General features: G+C 41.7%; 1 protein-coding gene across 1 annotated transcript in view; it reads right to left on the minus strand.

Annotated features, from left to right (window-relative positions):
• Nucleotides 1-5,972: 5,972 nt before the first annotated feature.
• wnt2bb (wingless-type MMTV integration site family, member 2Bb) overlaps nt 5,973-17,560 on the minus strand; it is a 30,078-nt gene continuing 18,490 nt past the window's right edge. The window contains exons 3-5 of the mRNA XM_088922189.1: nt 16,594-16,871; nt 15,502-15,766; nt 5,973-7,191 (exon numbers count right to left, since the gene is read on the minus strand). Coding sequence (XP_088778315.1) covers nt 6,962-7,191; nt 15,502-15,766; nt 16,594-16,871 — 773 coding nt within the window. The 3' untranslated portion in view covers nt 5,973-6,961. The remainder of the gene's footprint in view (nt 7,192-15,501; nt 15,767-16,593; nt 16,872-17,560) is intronic.

Raw genomic sequence — 17,560 nt, forward strand, 5'->3', positions numbered from 1 at the left:
TAAACTCTGCACTTAGGTGACATCTACCTGGTGTTGAATAAGAAGATAGTTATCTAGCTGCTTCAAAAAAGTCAATGCATTCTGGAACCAATAAAATATCTTAAAGGCTATTAAATTAATCTAATTTGTGACCATGATGATCTACTTGAAGAGTGCCTTAAGGATGTCATGCCACATGCTTGGTCCAGTTGTTTTCAGAGATGTACTTTTTTTTTAATTGATCCTGAAGATATGGCAGGAACTTAAATTTGCCTGTCAGAGTTGTGCCAAATCTTGCTCTCTAACATTTCCCCTACCTGCACATTAGCCTTTAGTAAAAAGCCAAAATCAGATACAATAAATGATTGCATAAAAAGCTACAAAAGCTTAAAAACAGGCTCCTAACACAGGGAAAATTCAAAAGCCATCCATGCGCTCATGCTGACAAACAAGAGCAGACCCAGAGAATCAGTAGAAATTAGCTAATTTGGGTGTGGTGACCATTGGCTTAGGCTACTTCTTCTTTAAAAAAATTTGGACTCACTAGTTGTTTTAAGACTCAGATCTTTGGCAGCTACGCTTGTACATTCTAAAGCAACAGAGATGTGTGGTCATATTCCTCTGACACGCCCCATGCCGAGCTCTATGGTGCCTGACAGGAGAGTCTGAATGGACTGGAGGAGCCTGGGAAGCTACAGAGTTCCCATTTGCTGGAAAGCTGGGGAATTAACTGAACAACTATACCCAGTTCTTCCCCGGTGACCTGGAGAAGCCAGTTACAGTCATTTCTTTCTGTCAAATTTGTTACATTCAAAGAGATTTTATTTCCGTGCTAATATACAATGGGTAGCACGTTTTTATTTCTGTGTTTGGATCCAGTTTCTCTTCCTTGTTGTAAGAAAAAGCATAAATTCCATTGGTTCTTCTGCGGCAGAGGTCACATGCTGACTTTGCATGTTTCAAATGAGGGAAGGATGTGGTGGCATAGTTCTTAGCATTGCTGCCTCACAGCGGTGGGGCTCAAGATTCAATTCCCGGGGTTGTCTGTATGGAGCTTGTATGTTCTCTTCATGTTCGGATGGGTTTTCTTCCGGGTACTCTGGTTTCATCCCACAGTCCAAAGACATACTGGGAGGTTAACTGGTTTCTAGGAAAACTGGACCTGAAGCGAGAGTGTTTGCTTCCATCTGCCCTGTGATAGACTGGTGTCCTGTCCAGGGTGTAACCTGCCTTGCACCCGTTGCTTGCCAGGATAGGCTCCAGCTCCCCCTGTACTGGGACGCAGCAGACCTGTTACTGGATAAGTTGTTAGACAACCGTGGTTAGATTGTCTTAGACTCTTCAACACTTTGCTGTGCTTTGCATGACCTAAATTAAGCCTAAAACTTCGTATTGTCTTGTTTAAATGTCTGAATCTGAGTTTGTGTTTCTTCATTTAAGCCTGAAGGCTGGTACATACTGTACAGTGTGCTTATGATTCCAAGTTACACGAAAGGTGCTTTTGCAACAATACCATAGGTCCCATGTTACTAACGCTGAAAATTTGTCACATTTGGCATCGGTTTTAATCATCACAGCTCATAAGTTAATCCCCTTGCTGGATCAAGCATAATGCTTTTGTGATATTTTTTACAGAAAACCTGGAAGACTACATTGAAGAGTTCGTCTGATTCACACAGGTAACCCAGAAGTAACAAACAAATGCAATGTCTCCCTAAAGTGGTGCTCACCACGTGGAGCGACTTATTCAGAATCACTCCTAATGGTTTGCAGTTCTCTAATGATCAAATCATTCCTGAGCCATGCATTTACTTTGTCAGGGCTTGTATCATTCTCTACCATTCATCTCAGTGCTTTACTGTGTTTACTATGTTACTTTTTATTTTGCCTTTACAACAGATGAGACACTACAAAACCAAGATGATGGTAAGTCTTTGGGGAAAGAGGGAAGCTAGCAAAAATAAGGGATTTAGCTCAACAAATCCCTTCCCTCAGTGCAATGTGGCAGGCTGTCTGTTGGTACAGCTGCTTTTATGTGCTGTGATGTTCCTTTCATGTCTGACAGAAGTCACACAGCATAGTAGCCCTGGTGCTGCTTCAGTCCCAAGACTAGCGTTAACTTTTGGTAGTTTGATTACTTTGGAGCAGCAGTCCTGGGCACCGAGTTAATCTCAACATGCCTGAATGCCCGCAGCTGGTGCTATGTTAAGCCAATGCAGGTCATATACCATTCAGCTTTCTGGGAATTTTTCCAATTGTCCTTCAACAGCAGGAGAAATATAATTTTAAAAACTAATTTTAAAAAGATGCAAAACAGAAGTCTGTTACTGCAAAATCATCATATGCACAGAAATTATATTTAACACTTGGACACACAGTGTGTTCTAAAATACTCTATTAAGTTTATATTTTCTATTCAAATGCAATTAAACAATATTTTCATTTTTCAGATCAGCCTGTTACTCAGATTAATTCTTGTTGAATTATAGTAGTACAGTGATCTGCAACTCTGCAAGTCCTACAAGAATTACAGGTAGCCTTAAATGGTAAGTAAGCAGAGATCTATAAAATATGTGAAGTTCTAACTGATTGATCCAATGATGTCGTGAAGTAAAATAAGAAATCCTAATGCCATCCCAGGTTCAGGAGTGCTGACGCTTGTGGTACTGAAACAGGTGGGACTTATTGATCAGACAGGGAAAAGGCCTTTTCTTAATGATCAAAATACAGCAGATCCTGTGGATTTCCTCAAGAGTTTACCTCCTGTTGCAACAACACAGATTGTGTGAGCATTACTCCCCTGTCTTCAGCACGTATTAGAAATGTGAATCAGATTGTCAGAGGCCATTCTCCAGGTTAAGATGTGATGAGCTCATTTCCTGTGGGAGACATAGCCTGTCAAACTGCATTACATGGAACATTCTGCAGGAAGAGAGACTGCGGAACATGGAAGGCTTTCAGGAGTGTAGCTTGGGATTTCAGTTAGGCAACAGCCCAGTGTGATGCAAGCCTTCACACCCTTCTGGGACTACAAATCCCATGGTCCTCGAAAACCCCTGGTTGAGATGCAACCCACCCACTTACAGATATCGGATGGTGGTTGTGTGGTGTACTTCAAAGTGGCCTTTGAGAGATAGGGGATCTTCTGGTGTTCAGTCTGCTTTATTAGTTTCTTCTGATAATATCGTCTTTAACTGAACTGGATGCACCCTTTATCCAAAACAAAGCAAATAAGTAATCTTCAAAAACACACTAATACTTTCATTGATCATGAGAATATACAAGCATGTAATTGTTCATTCAAGTCTGCAGTATAACTGTGTAGATACAATGAAATAGAAAAACAAGAATAGGCTGACTATTTCAGATATGTGCCATACGCATCTCCATTTCCCAGGTCTTTCTGTTTGGGAGGCAGCAGTGGAATCATTTGTGATGATGGGTTAAAGGTAAAACAGCCATCGCTCCCCAAAACCAATGCTATTCAACTGAATGGAGAATTAAAGGGAATTGCACAGGAATTGCTACTTTGATAACTCAACAGAAGCCCCCTTTGCAAAAAAAAACAGACATGCAATTAAAGTCTTCAAGCCACTACAGCCTCATTTTGAAAATTCACCAACTCCTGCCTTGACAAGGAAGATGAACATTATTTTTCTATGTCAGAGTAAGAAAGAATCAGCATTGATGAGTGCATCTCAAACCACAATAAAAGTAAACTGTACACAGTAACTTGTAAAAACTACAATTTACATCACAAAATAGATTAAAGTTTCAATTATGCGCAACACCATATTCAGCGATTCAGAATGAGACATCAAAACTTCTGGGGATGTAAAGTGGTCTTATTACACTAAAAACAAGCAGGCTTGTGAATACATCTCTTTAAATCCAATAGAAATATGTCTCTCAACGTCAAGATGGTTTGCCGATAAATGGAAATGACTTGTTAACTCCCCGTGCAGATCATGTTAGAAACTTACTGTGGTGAAATATCTGCTGCTCAACCTGTACTCATTCGTTGATACATGACATTACAGTGACTAGCGAGCAGAAAGGGACGCAGCAAATCTCAATGCATCGCAACTGTCTCTCTCACCTGTGGTGAGACCAGGGGTTTGCGACAACAATGGCGGCTTACGGTACTTTCACAAAGTTCAAGCTTCTGTGCTTAATTCAAAGTCTATAAAATTTTTCTACGACATCAATTTATTTTGTTACCGAGATTTAATAACTGGCCTGAGAAATTGGGACAGCAGTTCCCCATTAATGACCTCTGATTCTTCACAACTGATCAAGTCATCTTTTGTTCCAAAAAACACTTGTTTACATCTGAATTCCCCTGTCATCTTGGTGCTAATATTTAGCATGGTACAGCTCAGGTCACCATGAATGAAAGATGAATAACTTCGTACAGACAGTGGACACGGTTTATTTTAATTTTCTCCCAACTGGTATACAGCTGAAAATGGAAATAAAATGATCAATATCTTTTTTGAAATGCAGTGAAGTCCGATATTTTCTAATGAGCCACAATAAGGAGCCTGTGTCATTTAAATTAACAAGGAGTGTCTAAACTATACAGAACCAAGGTTAGAAGGTGACAAAGTGATCCCTTACTAGATTATCAGCAAAACTAAACGAAAGTAATTAAAGATTAACCAAAAACAGGGTAGCATGGTGACACATTAGTTAGCATTGCTGTCTCACACACCTAGGACCCTGGATTCAGTTCTGGGGTGCTATCTGTGTGGAGTTTGTATGTTCTCCCCATGTTCATGTGGGTTTCCTCTGGGTGCTCTGGTTTCCTCTCACAGTCCAAAGACATACTGGTAGGTTAATTGGCACTGGTATGAGTGTGCGTGTGCTTGTGTTTGGATGTGCCCTGCAATTGTCTGATGTCTCATCTTATGTGTACCCTGCCTTTTGTTCGTTGCTTGCCAGGAAAGGCTCCAGTTCCTCTGTGAACCTGTATGGGATAAAGCAGTTAGAAAATGGATGGAAGGTTAATTAAAAAAACTACAGTGCTTTCAAGGAAGGATGCCAGCATTTTGTCAGCTGCTGTGCACATGGAACAAATTATGCGGGAATCGATGCTGGAGGAAATAAAATAGCAAACAACATTATTTCTCCCTGTGTTCAAAATGAAGAGAGACAAGAGAATGCTTTTCAGCCCCTCTGTTTTAGTCACAAATCAGTAGTCTTCAAACTGGGAACACCACCACAAAATTCTCATTGACAATAACGACCTGGGCAGTAACCATTTTACAGTTGGGCATTTTCCTAGTACACTCTGAGTGAAGCACCTTGCTCAAGAGAAGAACAACTGCACCCCACCTGGGATTTGACCCCACAACCACTGCATTGAGTTCAAGGCCCCAACCACTCTGCATCTTATTGAGGCGAAACACCTAGTGCGGGACAAAATAGGAATAGCTTACAATGAAAACATTAAAAAGAAAAGGCGAGATCTACTTCGTTAATGCACCATTTGAATGACTGGACACAGCTGCTGAGATATTCTTGTCCATTTTTGTATCAAACCTTACAGCCAACAGTTGAGAAGCATCAGAAGAGACGTTTCTGGTTCCTTTAATAAACAAGATGCACAGCTGATGTCTATTTACATGGGACCTATGTTTTATTTCCTATGGTTTTTCCATACATTTGCGTTGCTTTACAAAGTCAGATTTATACTTAATCATACCTCTGTGTGCTTTACCATGATTCTACTAGATCTTCCTTTTAGTTTACCGCACTATCCCATAGTAACCTTTTACAGGACTTCTTTTTCGAACCTTTGTGAAGCACTTCTGAAACACATAGCTTTTGGGAAAGTTAAATTAGGTGAATTTAACAAGAAACAGCATGGAGACCATTCACAACCCAGAGGAATAAAGATTACAGATCTCGGATCTTTTGATCTCTTTTTTTCTCATAAGAACATTTGTTACCGTTTTTAGAATTCACACCTTCAGTTACCACATCAGTTGTTTCTTTTTTGTTGTGTTGTGTTTTTTATTTATTTTTATAAGCATATGTATATATGTATAAACATACACACATATATTTTTATATACATATATATGTATTTTGTCCATTATCAGGCTAATGTCCTTAGTGCAGGGTTTTCTTCAGAGAAGTAACAGAGCTGCTGTCTTTGCTTTTCATTGAATCATACAGTGATTCTTTGATTTTTAGGCAGCTACAATAGAAAAATGGAGGCAGTTTGCACTTCACTGTGTGGACAGATCTCCAGATCCCACCTGAGAATTTCACATCAGGAATCCTGTTCTCACAGTCCATTGTTCATTAGTGTATCCTTGTTCTGTCACAGCCAACCAGCAAAAATGTTGTTAAAGTCTTGGCCTTCCAATAAGTTGCTTAACTTTGTTAACTTAATGATAAAGCTGAATATAGTGGTCACGGGTAGATTGTTTGACAGAACCAAACCAGTGGCTTCCACACAAAAAAGTGTAAATACACAGAAAATGCCATCATACTACTACTGCAAATGCTTTTTTGCATGTTCTTTAAGTTGAAAAAAGAATCATGCATCTTCGAAGCAGCACACCTGTGCAAGCTCTCGCACTTCTCTGTGTCAAAGTAGTAGAAAGGCAAACAAAACAGAACCCTCAAAGGAAATTCCCTCCACTTTCCTGACGGAGAAAATAATAATAATACAAAGGAGGTCACAGTTTAAGCATATATTGAAGGCCTGGCCTCAACAGCCCAACTAACGGAACACAATATGGGGAGGAGCGGGTTTACGGAGTATATTGTGCAAAAGGGCCAGGGCGATTTGTGAGAAGTGTAGTTTTTTTTTTTAGTGCTTGATAGTAATAGTTAAATAAAAGCCATGCAACAGAGGGAATGGAGAGGCAGATGGGGAGAGGGGCAGGGGGACTGCACTACAGATCCCAGAATGCCACGGCCCAGAGGAAGTCCTGAGGAAGGCGGTTCCCTTGGCGGGGGCGGGTCCTCAAGTTTGGTCCGCCCACTCGGCTCGCTTGGGGGACTTGCAGGTGTGCACGTCCACTGTATCCTCACAGTCCTTGCACTCCACGGCACAGCACCACTTGAACTTGCACTCGCACTTGGTGATGCGCTTCACCCGCGTGGTGTCATAGCCCCGCCCACAGCACATCACCTCGCAGCCGTCCGTTCCTCTCGAAGACTTGTTGCACACCCTCCCCGCTGTGCCCAGAGAGCCTAGAAGCAGAAAGAGAAGGCCTGTTAGGACGCCCATCGTTGTCATCAGCGCCGTCGACATCCACATACTCAAACTGCTCAGAGCATGGATGAGCAGAAGCTTTTGTACTGTTACAAAGCCACATGCTACCAAAGACACTGACACAGACTGTGAATTGCTAATACAACAGATCTGATGCAGCAGAGTCCAAAATATGTGGCCTGTTTAAATGGACATTCCTTACTCCTCCAAACCTGAAAGCATCTGGCCACCTACTGTATGATGTGCCAACTAGAGAATCCTATTTGCAGTCATCTAGAGGTTTAACTTTGGTGGTGTTTCAGACCAGAAATCCCAAAGCTTTAGGGCCCAATATAGGTCTAGGCATTTGGGAGATGGTTTAATGAAGTCCTTTTGTGGTAAGAGCTCTGGATCTCACTTAGCTCTTTATTTCCAAAGTTTTATTTTTACAGTTCCACAAAAACATCCTTGTACTGCAAGCCATGAATCTGGTTTTACCCATTTCCAGACCTATTTCCAGATATCTGTGAGCCTGTGCAGGGGGTGGCAATACCATGCCTTCTGGCTTCAAGGGCCGTGACATCAGCAGGTTTAATATTCCTCGCAGACCTCGCATGAAAATAAAACCCTGGTCTGAAAAATGAGACGGGGTAGAACTGCAGCATCCTAGGGCTGTGAATTCCGAAGTGCAGGGAGACTAATGGAGGAAAAGAATGACCTCTTCTTCTTGAGTGTTTGGAGCTGCTAGAACTACAAGCACCCCCCCCCCCCCACAAGTGAGTAAAAAACAAAGATGACTCCACTTTACACCAAGGAATGTGTGCACATATCAGGCCTCAGTGATAAAGGGAAAGATTAGAGAGTCACAGGTACATTTCTTTGACTACAGAGCTTCTCGGTGCTTGTGTTCCTGACTGTGGGCAGCTTAAATGGCACCCAGTGGAGCAGATTGAGTCTGAGCACCAGGAGTAATGGTTATTTAGCTCCAATACTGGGGAAGCAACTTCTGTTCTCTTCAGAACAATCATTTATCAACAGGAATAAAATTGGATTCTTAATGTTTTTTTGCATTTAGCAATAAACCTGCAATCTGTGCACAAATATTTATTATAGTTTTACACTGCACATAAGAAGCAGATTTTGATGTATGTAAGTCAGTACTAAAACTATATATCCTGTAAAAACACTCTGGAAAATGTCCTGCAGTGCTATTATTCTTGGTGTTCAAACATATAGGATATTGGTCATTACAGCAGCCCTTACTATTTTAAAATAATGCTAAAATGGTATTCTTTTGAAAATCATTTGAAGGAGAGAAAAAAGAATACTTATTTGAAAAAGGAGCAAATTGATAATGATAGCAATCTAAGAAAACTGCTCTAAGCACTCAACAAAAAAATAATAGAATTCTAAAGAGATAAGAGACAGTATGGAACTGAGTTAAATAGAATTACAAATATTATTATCATGAGGTTAAATATTCCTAGAGAAGGACATTGGAATATGGGTGTAAGTACTGAAATACATTTCAGACAGATGGAATCTCTGATAAGTTTTGGGTGAGCATTTCACAGTAATAGTCCACTGTAGCAGAATGCCACACTAACCGGGCTATTCAGACCACAGCCTGAGTGATGGAACTGGGTGAGTCATTCATGTATATCAAAATAAACTCTAAAGGCAGCCAGGACCTGAACAACACCAGTCTATCAAGAACACACAAGGAAGGCCCTTCCGATAAGAAAAATAGTTTATAATTTTATAAGGTTCTCCAAATCAGACACAGCAGGAAATGGTTACAAATCTGGGTAAACAGCAAAACCAAGTAACATTGCTTCTGTCTCTTCACAGCGCAGCTTCAAAGTACTTTGGAGTATTCCTAACCTAATCTCTGAAATAATCTAGAAACACAGAAACAGACATTTTTGCTTTCAGGGCTTGATCTACAGAGCATCACTGGTATATTAATCATAATCTGAATCCGAAAGGAAGAATGTTGATTTTAAATAATGTAGAGCTTGACAAACCACCAGATTATCTAACAGAATTCTTTTTGTTAAATAAATAAATTTAACCCAATTAAGATCAGAGGCTAAAATACCTAAAATGCTATGTTAGTGATCATGAGCATGTCGTGATTAATGGTATCAAATTAAGTATTAAGGTCCAGAGGAGTAAAACCAAGTAATAACTCTGAGCTAGCAGCCATCAGTGCATTTACATCCTTACCTAGGGCTGTTTTTAAAGTGTGTAGGAGTCTAAATTTGATTAAAAAGCTCATTTGTCAGCAGATTGATAGCACAATTAATATGCTATGACATGCTCCAAAGCTTCTGCTTAGCAGGATAAGTCTGAAGCAGGTTGAGAGATGCAAAACACATTAGGATTCCAGTTGTCCTTTTACATATTGCAGGTGTGTCCAGTGTGGTTTAAATGCTGAGGGCAAAACTACAGGCATTTCAGTCATTGACCATTGGACAGTAAGCAACATTAACAGGAAAAACAGGTATTGCAATCAGGTGAAAGAGGGTACTGTAAAATTTGAAAAGAATTTGTACCAAAAAAAATTGTGATCTCATGTGTATGACTTCTCAGGCTGATATAGAAAGTTTGCTGGATTTATTCTCTATTTGTGATCTGCATCCCTGGTACTGCAGAAGCAATCTCCTTTAGTCAGCGCCTAATGATCACAGTTATCTCAACTAAACAAATAAGTAATTAAAACGAATCTACATTTTAATTCCTTTATGCATTACAGGGTTTTCCAGTATTTCATTATATACTGTAAAAATGCAGCTTTCTGTGCAAGTAATCATGAGACTGTGGGTTTCAGTGCAAGAGACAACTGCAAATCCACAAAGCACATGTTTGTACCACTGCACCACACTAGTTCCATAATTCATATATCCCCTCCCCACACCTCAAGGTCCTGTTCATTCTCGTTCCCGGCTCCACATTTGAGGTATGATTTACCCAATGAAACCAGACCTGCTTAGTTCCTGACCACCTTCTCCTCAAGTCTCATCTGTCCAGAAAGCATCTGTGATCTCTTCTACTCTGCTCTGAACTTCTACCCCAGACCGATACTACGTTCTGCTCAAAGGCATTCCTTCTTTCCAGAAATCAACTGCTAGATGCACATTGTTTTCACCCTGCTCTGCGCTGCACAAGCCTTGCATATCTCACATATGCCTGAGGGCTTGCTTGTCTTGTTATTTGCATTTTTACTTTTTACTGTATGTGAATTTCCTGAGTTCTTTTTTGCCTTTACATGATGTATTATTGTGTATTTTGAATCTTGCTCTGGATTAGCATGGTCATAAATATGTATAGTACATGCACATGGTCATTCATTTGATCTGGCCTTTTAAATTCTGAAAACCCAGCATCCTCTGTCCATGGTCCTGCAGTCCCAGCTGTCCCCAGAGGGGATATTGCTGAGGAGAGTCCGAGTGACAAGGATTAACTGGCCAGGGAGGCACTGGCTTTTGTCTGAGACATGTCAACAGGGGGCAGGAGTGAGTAATTGTGGGGGAGGGATGTCTAAAAACAGTGTACGTCAGATAGAAAGAGTCACAAATCATGTGTGGTCCTCTTCTGCAGCATTTTCTTTGTCTCTTTCTCCACCTCTTTTGCTTATTCTTCTGTTGAATAATTCTGTCCTATACTTCTTCTGGAATATTTAAATCCCAAACATTTTTATTTTAAATACCTGTCAGAGCAATATCTAATTTCAGTGATTTAATTCAGAACAGACATGGTCCCTCACAGTTCAATGGGCTTTTCATAGTTTTCTCCAGGGAGCCTGTGTGTTGATATGTTTATTGCTTAGAACCGCTGAAATATATATGGCCCTTCACTGTGGCACACTATATACAGAATATATTACATAAGTAACATTTTGTGTAATGTAATAGTGAACAATTCATCAATTCATAATGCAGTTGGAAGATGAATCTATTTCTTAGAGCTCTTACTCAGTCCAGACTGGCTTTAAGTCATCAACGTAGTACACTATACCAGACACCACTTGTACTGTAGTGACTACAACTGTAGAAATAGGCACTTTGTAGAGATTTTTTTTTTCAAGTAACTTGGAATCACCTTTTGGCTTTTCTTTTTGTACTGCGAGTGAGCAGAAGAGTGACACTGCTCTCTGACAAACCAGCAAGCCAACAAGTACCCCACATGTCCCAGGGGTTCCTGCTGTGTCACACACAGCAGTTGGCTCAACACACACATTCCCTGCAGTTCTTGCCCTCTTCTGTGCTCTCGCTTGGGGAACAGTGATGTCTGGACTATAGGGCTCGTCTTATGAACAAATCAAAAGCTGACCAACTCGGTACTAACTAGTTGCTTGGGTCACAGTGGAATTCACTGTGGCAATGTCCCCCCCCCCCCCCCCACTCCCACTACCGCCTTTACCCCCAGAAAGCAGAAAATGAGTAAGGAGTTCCCCCTCCCCCTCCCCCAGTCTGGAATCTCCATTGTCCCAAATAAAAATATATTACGCACACAACACACAACAGGACGTGAGCTGTGCTTTTCACTTTGCTGTTGATCAGGTTGGTAATGTCTTCGGGCATCAAAAGCCATCAAAAACAGGTATGATGCCCTCTGGCACTAAACTTTTAGGTGTTGTGCTCTAACTAATGACACCCCAACAATACTTGGATGTCCAAAATGTCCTAAAAGGAAGTTGTACATTACCCAGCCATCCACTTTCCAGCCACTTCATCCAATTCAGGGTCGCGGAGGAGCCAGAGCCTATCCCAGCAAGCAATGGGAACACGGGGGGATACACCTTGAACACGATACCAGTCTTCACAGGGTATACTCTCACACTCACACCAGGACCAAGTGTTTTTTACAGCAACCTATTAATCTTCTAGTATGGTTTTGGTCTGTGGGAAGAAGCTAAACAGCGAACCACCTTTGCACATTATTACGCTCAGATGTTACATAAAGAGACCGTCTCTGAAAAGTTTACGGAGTGATTGATGTTTCACGTAACAGATCGTCAGAAAATTAAACCTATACCTTGTTCATTTTGGAAACCTTACATATTTATTTTATGGTGGTGCCTTTCATGTTTGTGTCGGACAGCGTCTGGCAGCAGTTCGCTAACCTGGATATAGTCCAAACGTAACAGGTCTTGATTTTTTGTTCTTTTTATCAGACTTGGACCCAACAGACTGTAGTAAAAGCTTCTAGTAGCAGATTAGAAAGGCCAAATTGTGTCCTAATACATGGTCCCAGAACAGCTCCGGTGCTTTACTTTTACAGTGTGCTGACACGTTTCAAATTACTGACCAAGCCCTGCCCCGACCAAAAAAACACTACGCATTCTTCAAAGCAGGTAGAAAATAAAAACACTATATTTCAGCCTCATTCAGTGCAGAATGAAACTCTCATGGTGTCACACCTCCCCAGACTAACTTTGTCAGAGCGCACCACCTGCTACAGAAAGGCCGAATTTTCCACGGCTCTGAAAGAATAAGGAAAAGCCAAAGATGTTTGCTAGCATGTGTTTTTTAGTCCCCTGTGGGACTGTAGGATTGAGAGTGTGGATTCACAGATGAGCAAACTTGAACCAGCATCATCCCAGGTTGCGCAGTGTTGAATGCATCTGTGGCAGGCACTATCAGTTCACTCCAGGCACTAGCCCAGTCTACAGGGCATGGCTGCATACCTCTTGCTGGAATTACAGGGCAGCAGGAGGTCAAACAATTATAACCTGTCTTTAAGCCGGCCAGGATTTCAGGCCCACAGGGGACGCATGTCGGCTTGCCCAGGATTTGATGGGTAGGCCCCTGCTTTATTTACCCCAAGCCTAATTGACTCACTAGTCAACCGTGAAACATGGGCCAAATGAGAAAAAAAAGGCTTAGAATGTTTTGCGTGCCTTTCTCTCATCTTCCAAAACAACAAATTCTGATGTCAAGAACAGTTTTTATCTGGAAACCTAATGCCTGCTCCTCTGAACTCGGGGTAGAACCTAGACTGACCTTTGGAACACCTAGGGGCTACTCATCAAGTGTCTTAGCAGTTGCTGTCCACTGTTCTCCCTGTTGCACCCCATTTTCACTTTGGGGTGGCAGTCTGTTCCCTGCTTGTTGCACTCCAAGACCCTCTGTGAGACTGCCACACTGGAGTGTGGGAGCATTTTCTTGGATGGAATGGAACTGACCACCAGGTTTGAATTTCCTACCCAGTTCTTGGTCTTCTGCTGTGAAGAATTTTGTGGCAGGAGTTCTGGCAAACATGGGTGCTTCTGTCACATCATTAAGTGATGTAACACACTGAGGATCCTCACAGACAATCCCACACTGCTCACTTGCAAGCTGACATGTTGAACATTAGCTCAGAGAACCTGCAGCCTCTTCACAGCTAGTTAATATATGAACACAGTAAAGGAGCATTCCTTAAATATTTGAAGCAACCCAAGGTGATGTACAGCACTATATTTTTCAAAGGCTCAATTTGGGCTTTTTTAACAACAGCCTGTGTACAATAACAAAACTCTGAGAATGCCCCCACAAATCTAACATTTGAAAATGTATTTTAATGTAGCATTTTTATTATTTTGTTTTGTTTCTGGAGTTTCTGGAGAAAAATACCTCCAAAAGTTCCTCATGTGCTTTCTTATTTCATAGTCACAGGGCCCTTTCTAAGGAATTTCTAATGTCCTGATTTAAGATTTTTGAATGTTCTGCCCTTGAAACTCTTCTTATTTTTTCCCCTTGTCTGGTGTGCCTCTCAGTAGTGGCTATGAGAATTCTGATGTGCCTATAATATTTTTTCATAACAAAACTACAATCAAGATTAGATTGTCATGAGCATTGATTTTATTCTGACTTGGATTGAACCCATTTATATTAATTATTAATTAATATTAATTTCAACATCATATAAATGAGGAGAGATATATCTTTCCAAACGTGCATTAAATATTAACCAGAATCCTGAGCTCTTCCAGTTGCAGATGGTCGTTCCAATGAATTAACTTTAGGATACAGGAAAATAAATATAAAAATAAACAATTATAGATCACCCCATGCTGATCAAAACATACTGTATTACTGAATTGCAACTTTTTTTTAAGATTTAATCCTTAATCCTTTAATCCTAAATTGAAGAATGGGAAAATAAAGAGTTAGGCATGTCAAACAAAAGACAATTTCTGCTGTCACTCTGATAAAAACGCAAAATAAATTTATAGAATTTCAGAGACTAGATGCTGACAGTGGGACCCGAATACCTGTGTCAGTGTTGTAGCAAAATGATATTTTCACTTTACATCTGGAAGGCATCCAACAATGCGGTCTGCTTTTCTGAATTCAACAAACCAGAAAAATGAGATGTGGGTATGAATAATTGTAGAATGAAGAATGCAGAATTTCGCATAAATTTTCTCTTTGAACCATGAGAGTTTGTGAAGTGCCTTTGGTGTGAACGGGCAAGATTTTAAATCACAGACGCAAAGCCTGTTTTTGTACATCCTACAAAATGAATGAATATCCATCCCTCCATTTTCTAACAGCTTCTTCCAATTCAGGGACACAGGGGAGCTGGAGCCTGTCTCTAAAAGCAATGGGCACAAGGCAGGAATCACACACTGAACAGGACGATAGTCCGTTGCAGGGCAGACACACACGGAGACAGACATACCCACACTCACACCAGGGACAATTTTCCCAGAAACCAATTAACCTCCTAGTATGTTTTTGGACTGCGGGAGGAAAGTGGAGCACCTGGAGGGAAGCAATGTGAGCGAATGGAGAACATACAACCCAGAGTCCCACTGCACCACCATGCCACCCATGAATGAGTGTAATGAATGAAAATGTCTGTGTTCTAACTGACATTGCACTAACCCGGCAACTTAATTAAAATGTGGCTAACAGCTGCTAAGACTGCAAATGCTTTCCTGCTTCAGCCTGACCATCCTTTTGACAATAAGGGTGATTGTCACAGCTGGAAATAAAAAAAATAAGGTAACAAATCACAGCTCTTTTAGATTCCATTTCAAATCTCTTGCCTTTCATTTATTTTTAGTATTCAATCTACAGTATCTGTGATCCTCAGACCGTGAAAAGAGCAAAACGCAAGCCACAGTGTAAAAAAACACTTCACTTCAGTTTTTGTCCACTGCAAAAAGATGCCACATTGTGCCAAAAGAAGGCTCCATGGCTCTTCATCATAGCTCGAGAAGCCGGCAGGTGGAGGGGATGCTATCGCTGAAAGACTGAAGGGCTCAGTGTGTGAATGTGGAACGCAACAGTGGCTCAATCTGAGCTCTGACCTACCTGCGGCTTTGTCCATCAGGCAGTAGTCTGGGGAGTTTTCGAAGTACACCAGGTCGTTTTTGTTGACTTTCCGGAAGTTTTTGTTGGCCACCATGAAGCCCGTGCCGTCCTGGTTGGTGGTGACCTGTATGGCCCCATTGTACTTCCTGCGGAGGTAGTCTCCTGTCTTGCGGAAGTCCGACATGGCTAACCAACAAGTCCTGAGCGTGCAGGAGCCACTCACCCCATGACACTTGCACTCTAGTTTCATAAAGCGCTTCACGGCCTGTGGGGGGGGGTTGAAGAGGAACAGCACAGTTTGAGGGGAAGCATGGAAACAGAAATGGAAGCCATTGTATCTGCTGAGCTTCTTGAAACAGGAAACCCAGTTGTCAAGATAGAGCCCTTGTTTGCAAGACAGCTCAATTAAAAACAACACGGAAGATAGTGAAATGGGCTTGGTTACATATCTGTTTGCTAGCCTGAAAATGTTCTGGGCAAGATTAATTAACTACCCCAAGCATGTTAGGGCTGATCCTATGTTTTGCAGAGGCCGTTCTACCATAGTCCAGTACACCATAGCCAGAGTAAAACTAAAGTTCATAAGTCAATCATGCTGCCTCCTAAGTGCCCAGTCAGCAAGAGGCCTCGAAGGTCTATAATTAGTCAAGCGCTGCTGATGTTGCCAGTTCTTTGAGCTGTTGGTGCAACAGTGCCTCTTGTGACCTGCTGGGTATCTAATGGCCAGTGGTGAGCATGAAGCAGTGTGGACTCACTCTCTTGTAATATGCTGTAGAGCTTGCGTCCCATTAAAGGATGAACAGCTCAGGTTGATGGCTTGTTGGAGAAGCACAATGTCTTAAATAATCCCCTATTGTTCAAGAGTTATAGCTTTGTGGTGCAATGTCTATAAATAATGATTCCAAACTGAGAGCGTATGAAATGGAGAATAATAGGTGGCCTCCAATTTGATATTGTCTAGCCTCTAAGCAGCCCCTGCCATTTGAATACAATTTAAAAGGGATTATTTGGATAAAGCTGATATCTGTGTGCCGGACATTGGCAACTAATCAACCCAGGAGCTCTTTGATACCACAGACAGTTACTGCTTACCATCCTCCCACAGCGGTTGTTGTGCAAGTTCATCAGGGCCCGTGCATCCCTCACTTTCTTCTCCTTGGCATCCACAAAGGCCTTGGCGAACTTGATGCCGTAATTGATGTTGTCGCTGCAGCCCCCCCAGTCGTAGTCGCCACTGTTGTCTCGGTTTCGCCCCCGCCTTTGGGGGTCGCAGTTGCAGGTCTTGAGCTCCCCCTGGCTGCAGGCTCTTGTAATGGCATAGACCACCCCAGCAGATGAGATGGCGTAGACGAACGCTGCCTCACGGCTGCCTGCGTGGCAGGAAGAACCACAAGCTTGAACTCAGACAGAAGGCATGCCCGTCTTAATAATAATTAATAATAACTCCGTACATCTACATAGCACTTTTCTGGACACTCCACTCAAAGTGCTTTACAGGTAATGGGGTCTCCCCTCCACCACCACCGATGTGTAGCCCCACCTGGATGATGTGACAGCAGCCATAGTCTGCCAGTACACTCACCACACACCAGCTATCAGTGGGGAGGAGAGCAGAGTGAGAAGCCAATCAGTTGGGGATTATTAGGAGGCCATGACTGGTAAAATTTTTTAATGATCACAGGATACACCCTGGACAGGACACCAGTCCATCACAGGGCACAGACAGACACTCACGTGCACCAGGGCCAATTTGCCCAGAGCCAATTAACCTACCTGTACATTTTTGAACAGTAGGAGGAAAATTTTGTCCCCAGAGGAAACGCATGTGAACATGAGGAGAACATAAAACACCACGCAGATAGCTCCTCAGGTCAGGAATTAAACCGAGGGCCCTAGCACTTTAAGGCAGAAATGCTAACCACTCTACCACCATGTAGCCCCCAAGTATTTAATTCAGATTAAAAACTGTTATGCATATTTGCACTGTTTGTTTTCTGTATTTGCCTTTACAAGCAAACTACAGTAATCCATCAGAGGAGCACTCTTCACAAGAAATAGT

This window comes from Atractosteus spatula, chromosome 7 (assembly GCF_055471065.1).
Source record: "Atractosteus spatula isolate fAtrSpa1 chromosome 7, fAtrSpa1.hap1, whole genome shotgun sequence".
Classification (NCBI taxonomy): domain Eukaryota; kingdom Metazoa; phylum Chordata; class Actinopteri; order Semionotiformes; family Lepisosteidae; genus Atractosteus; species Atractosteus spatula.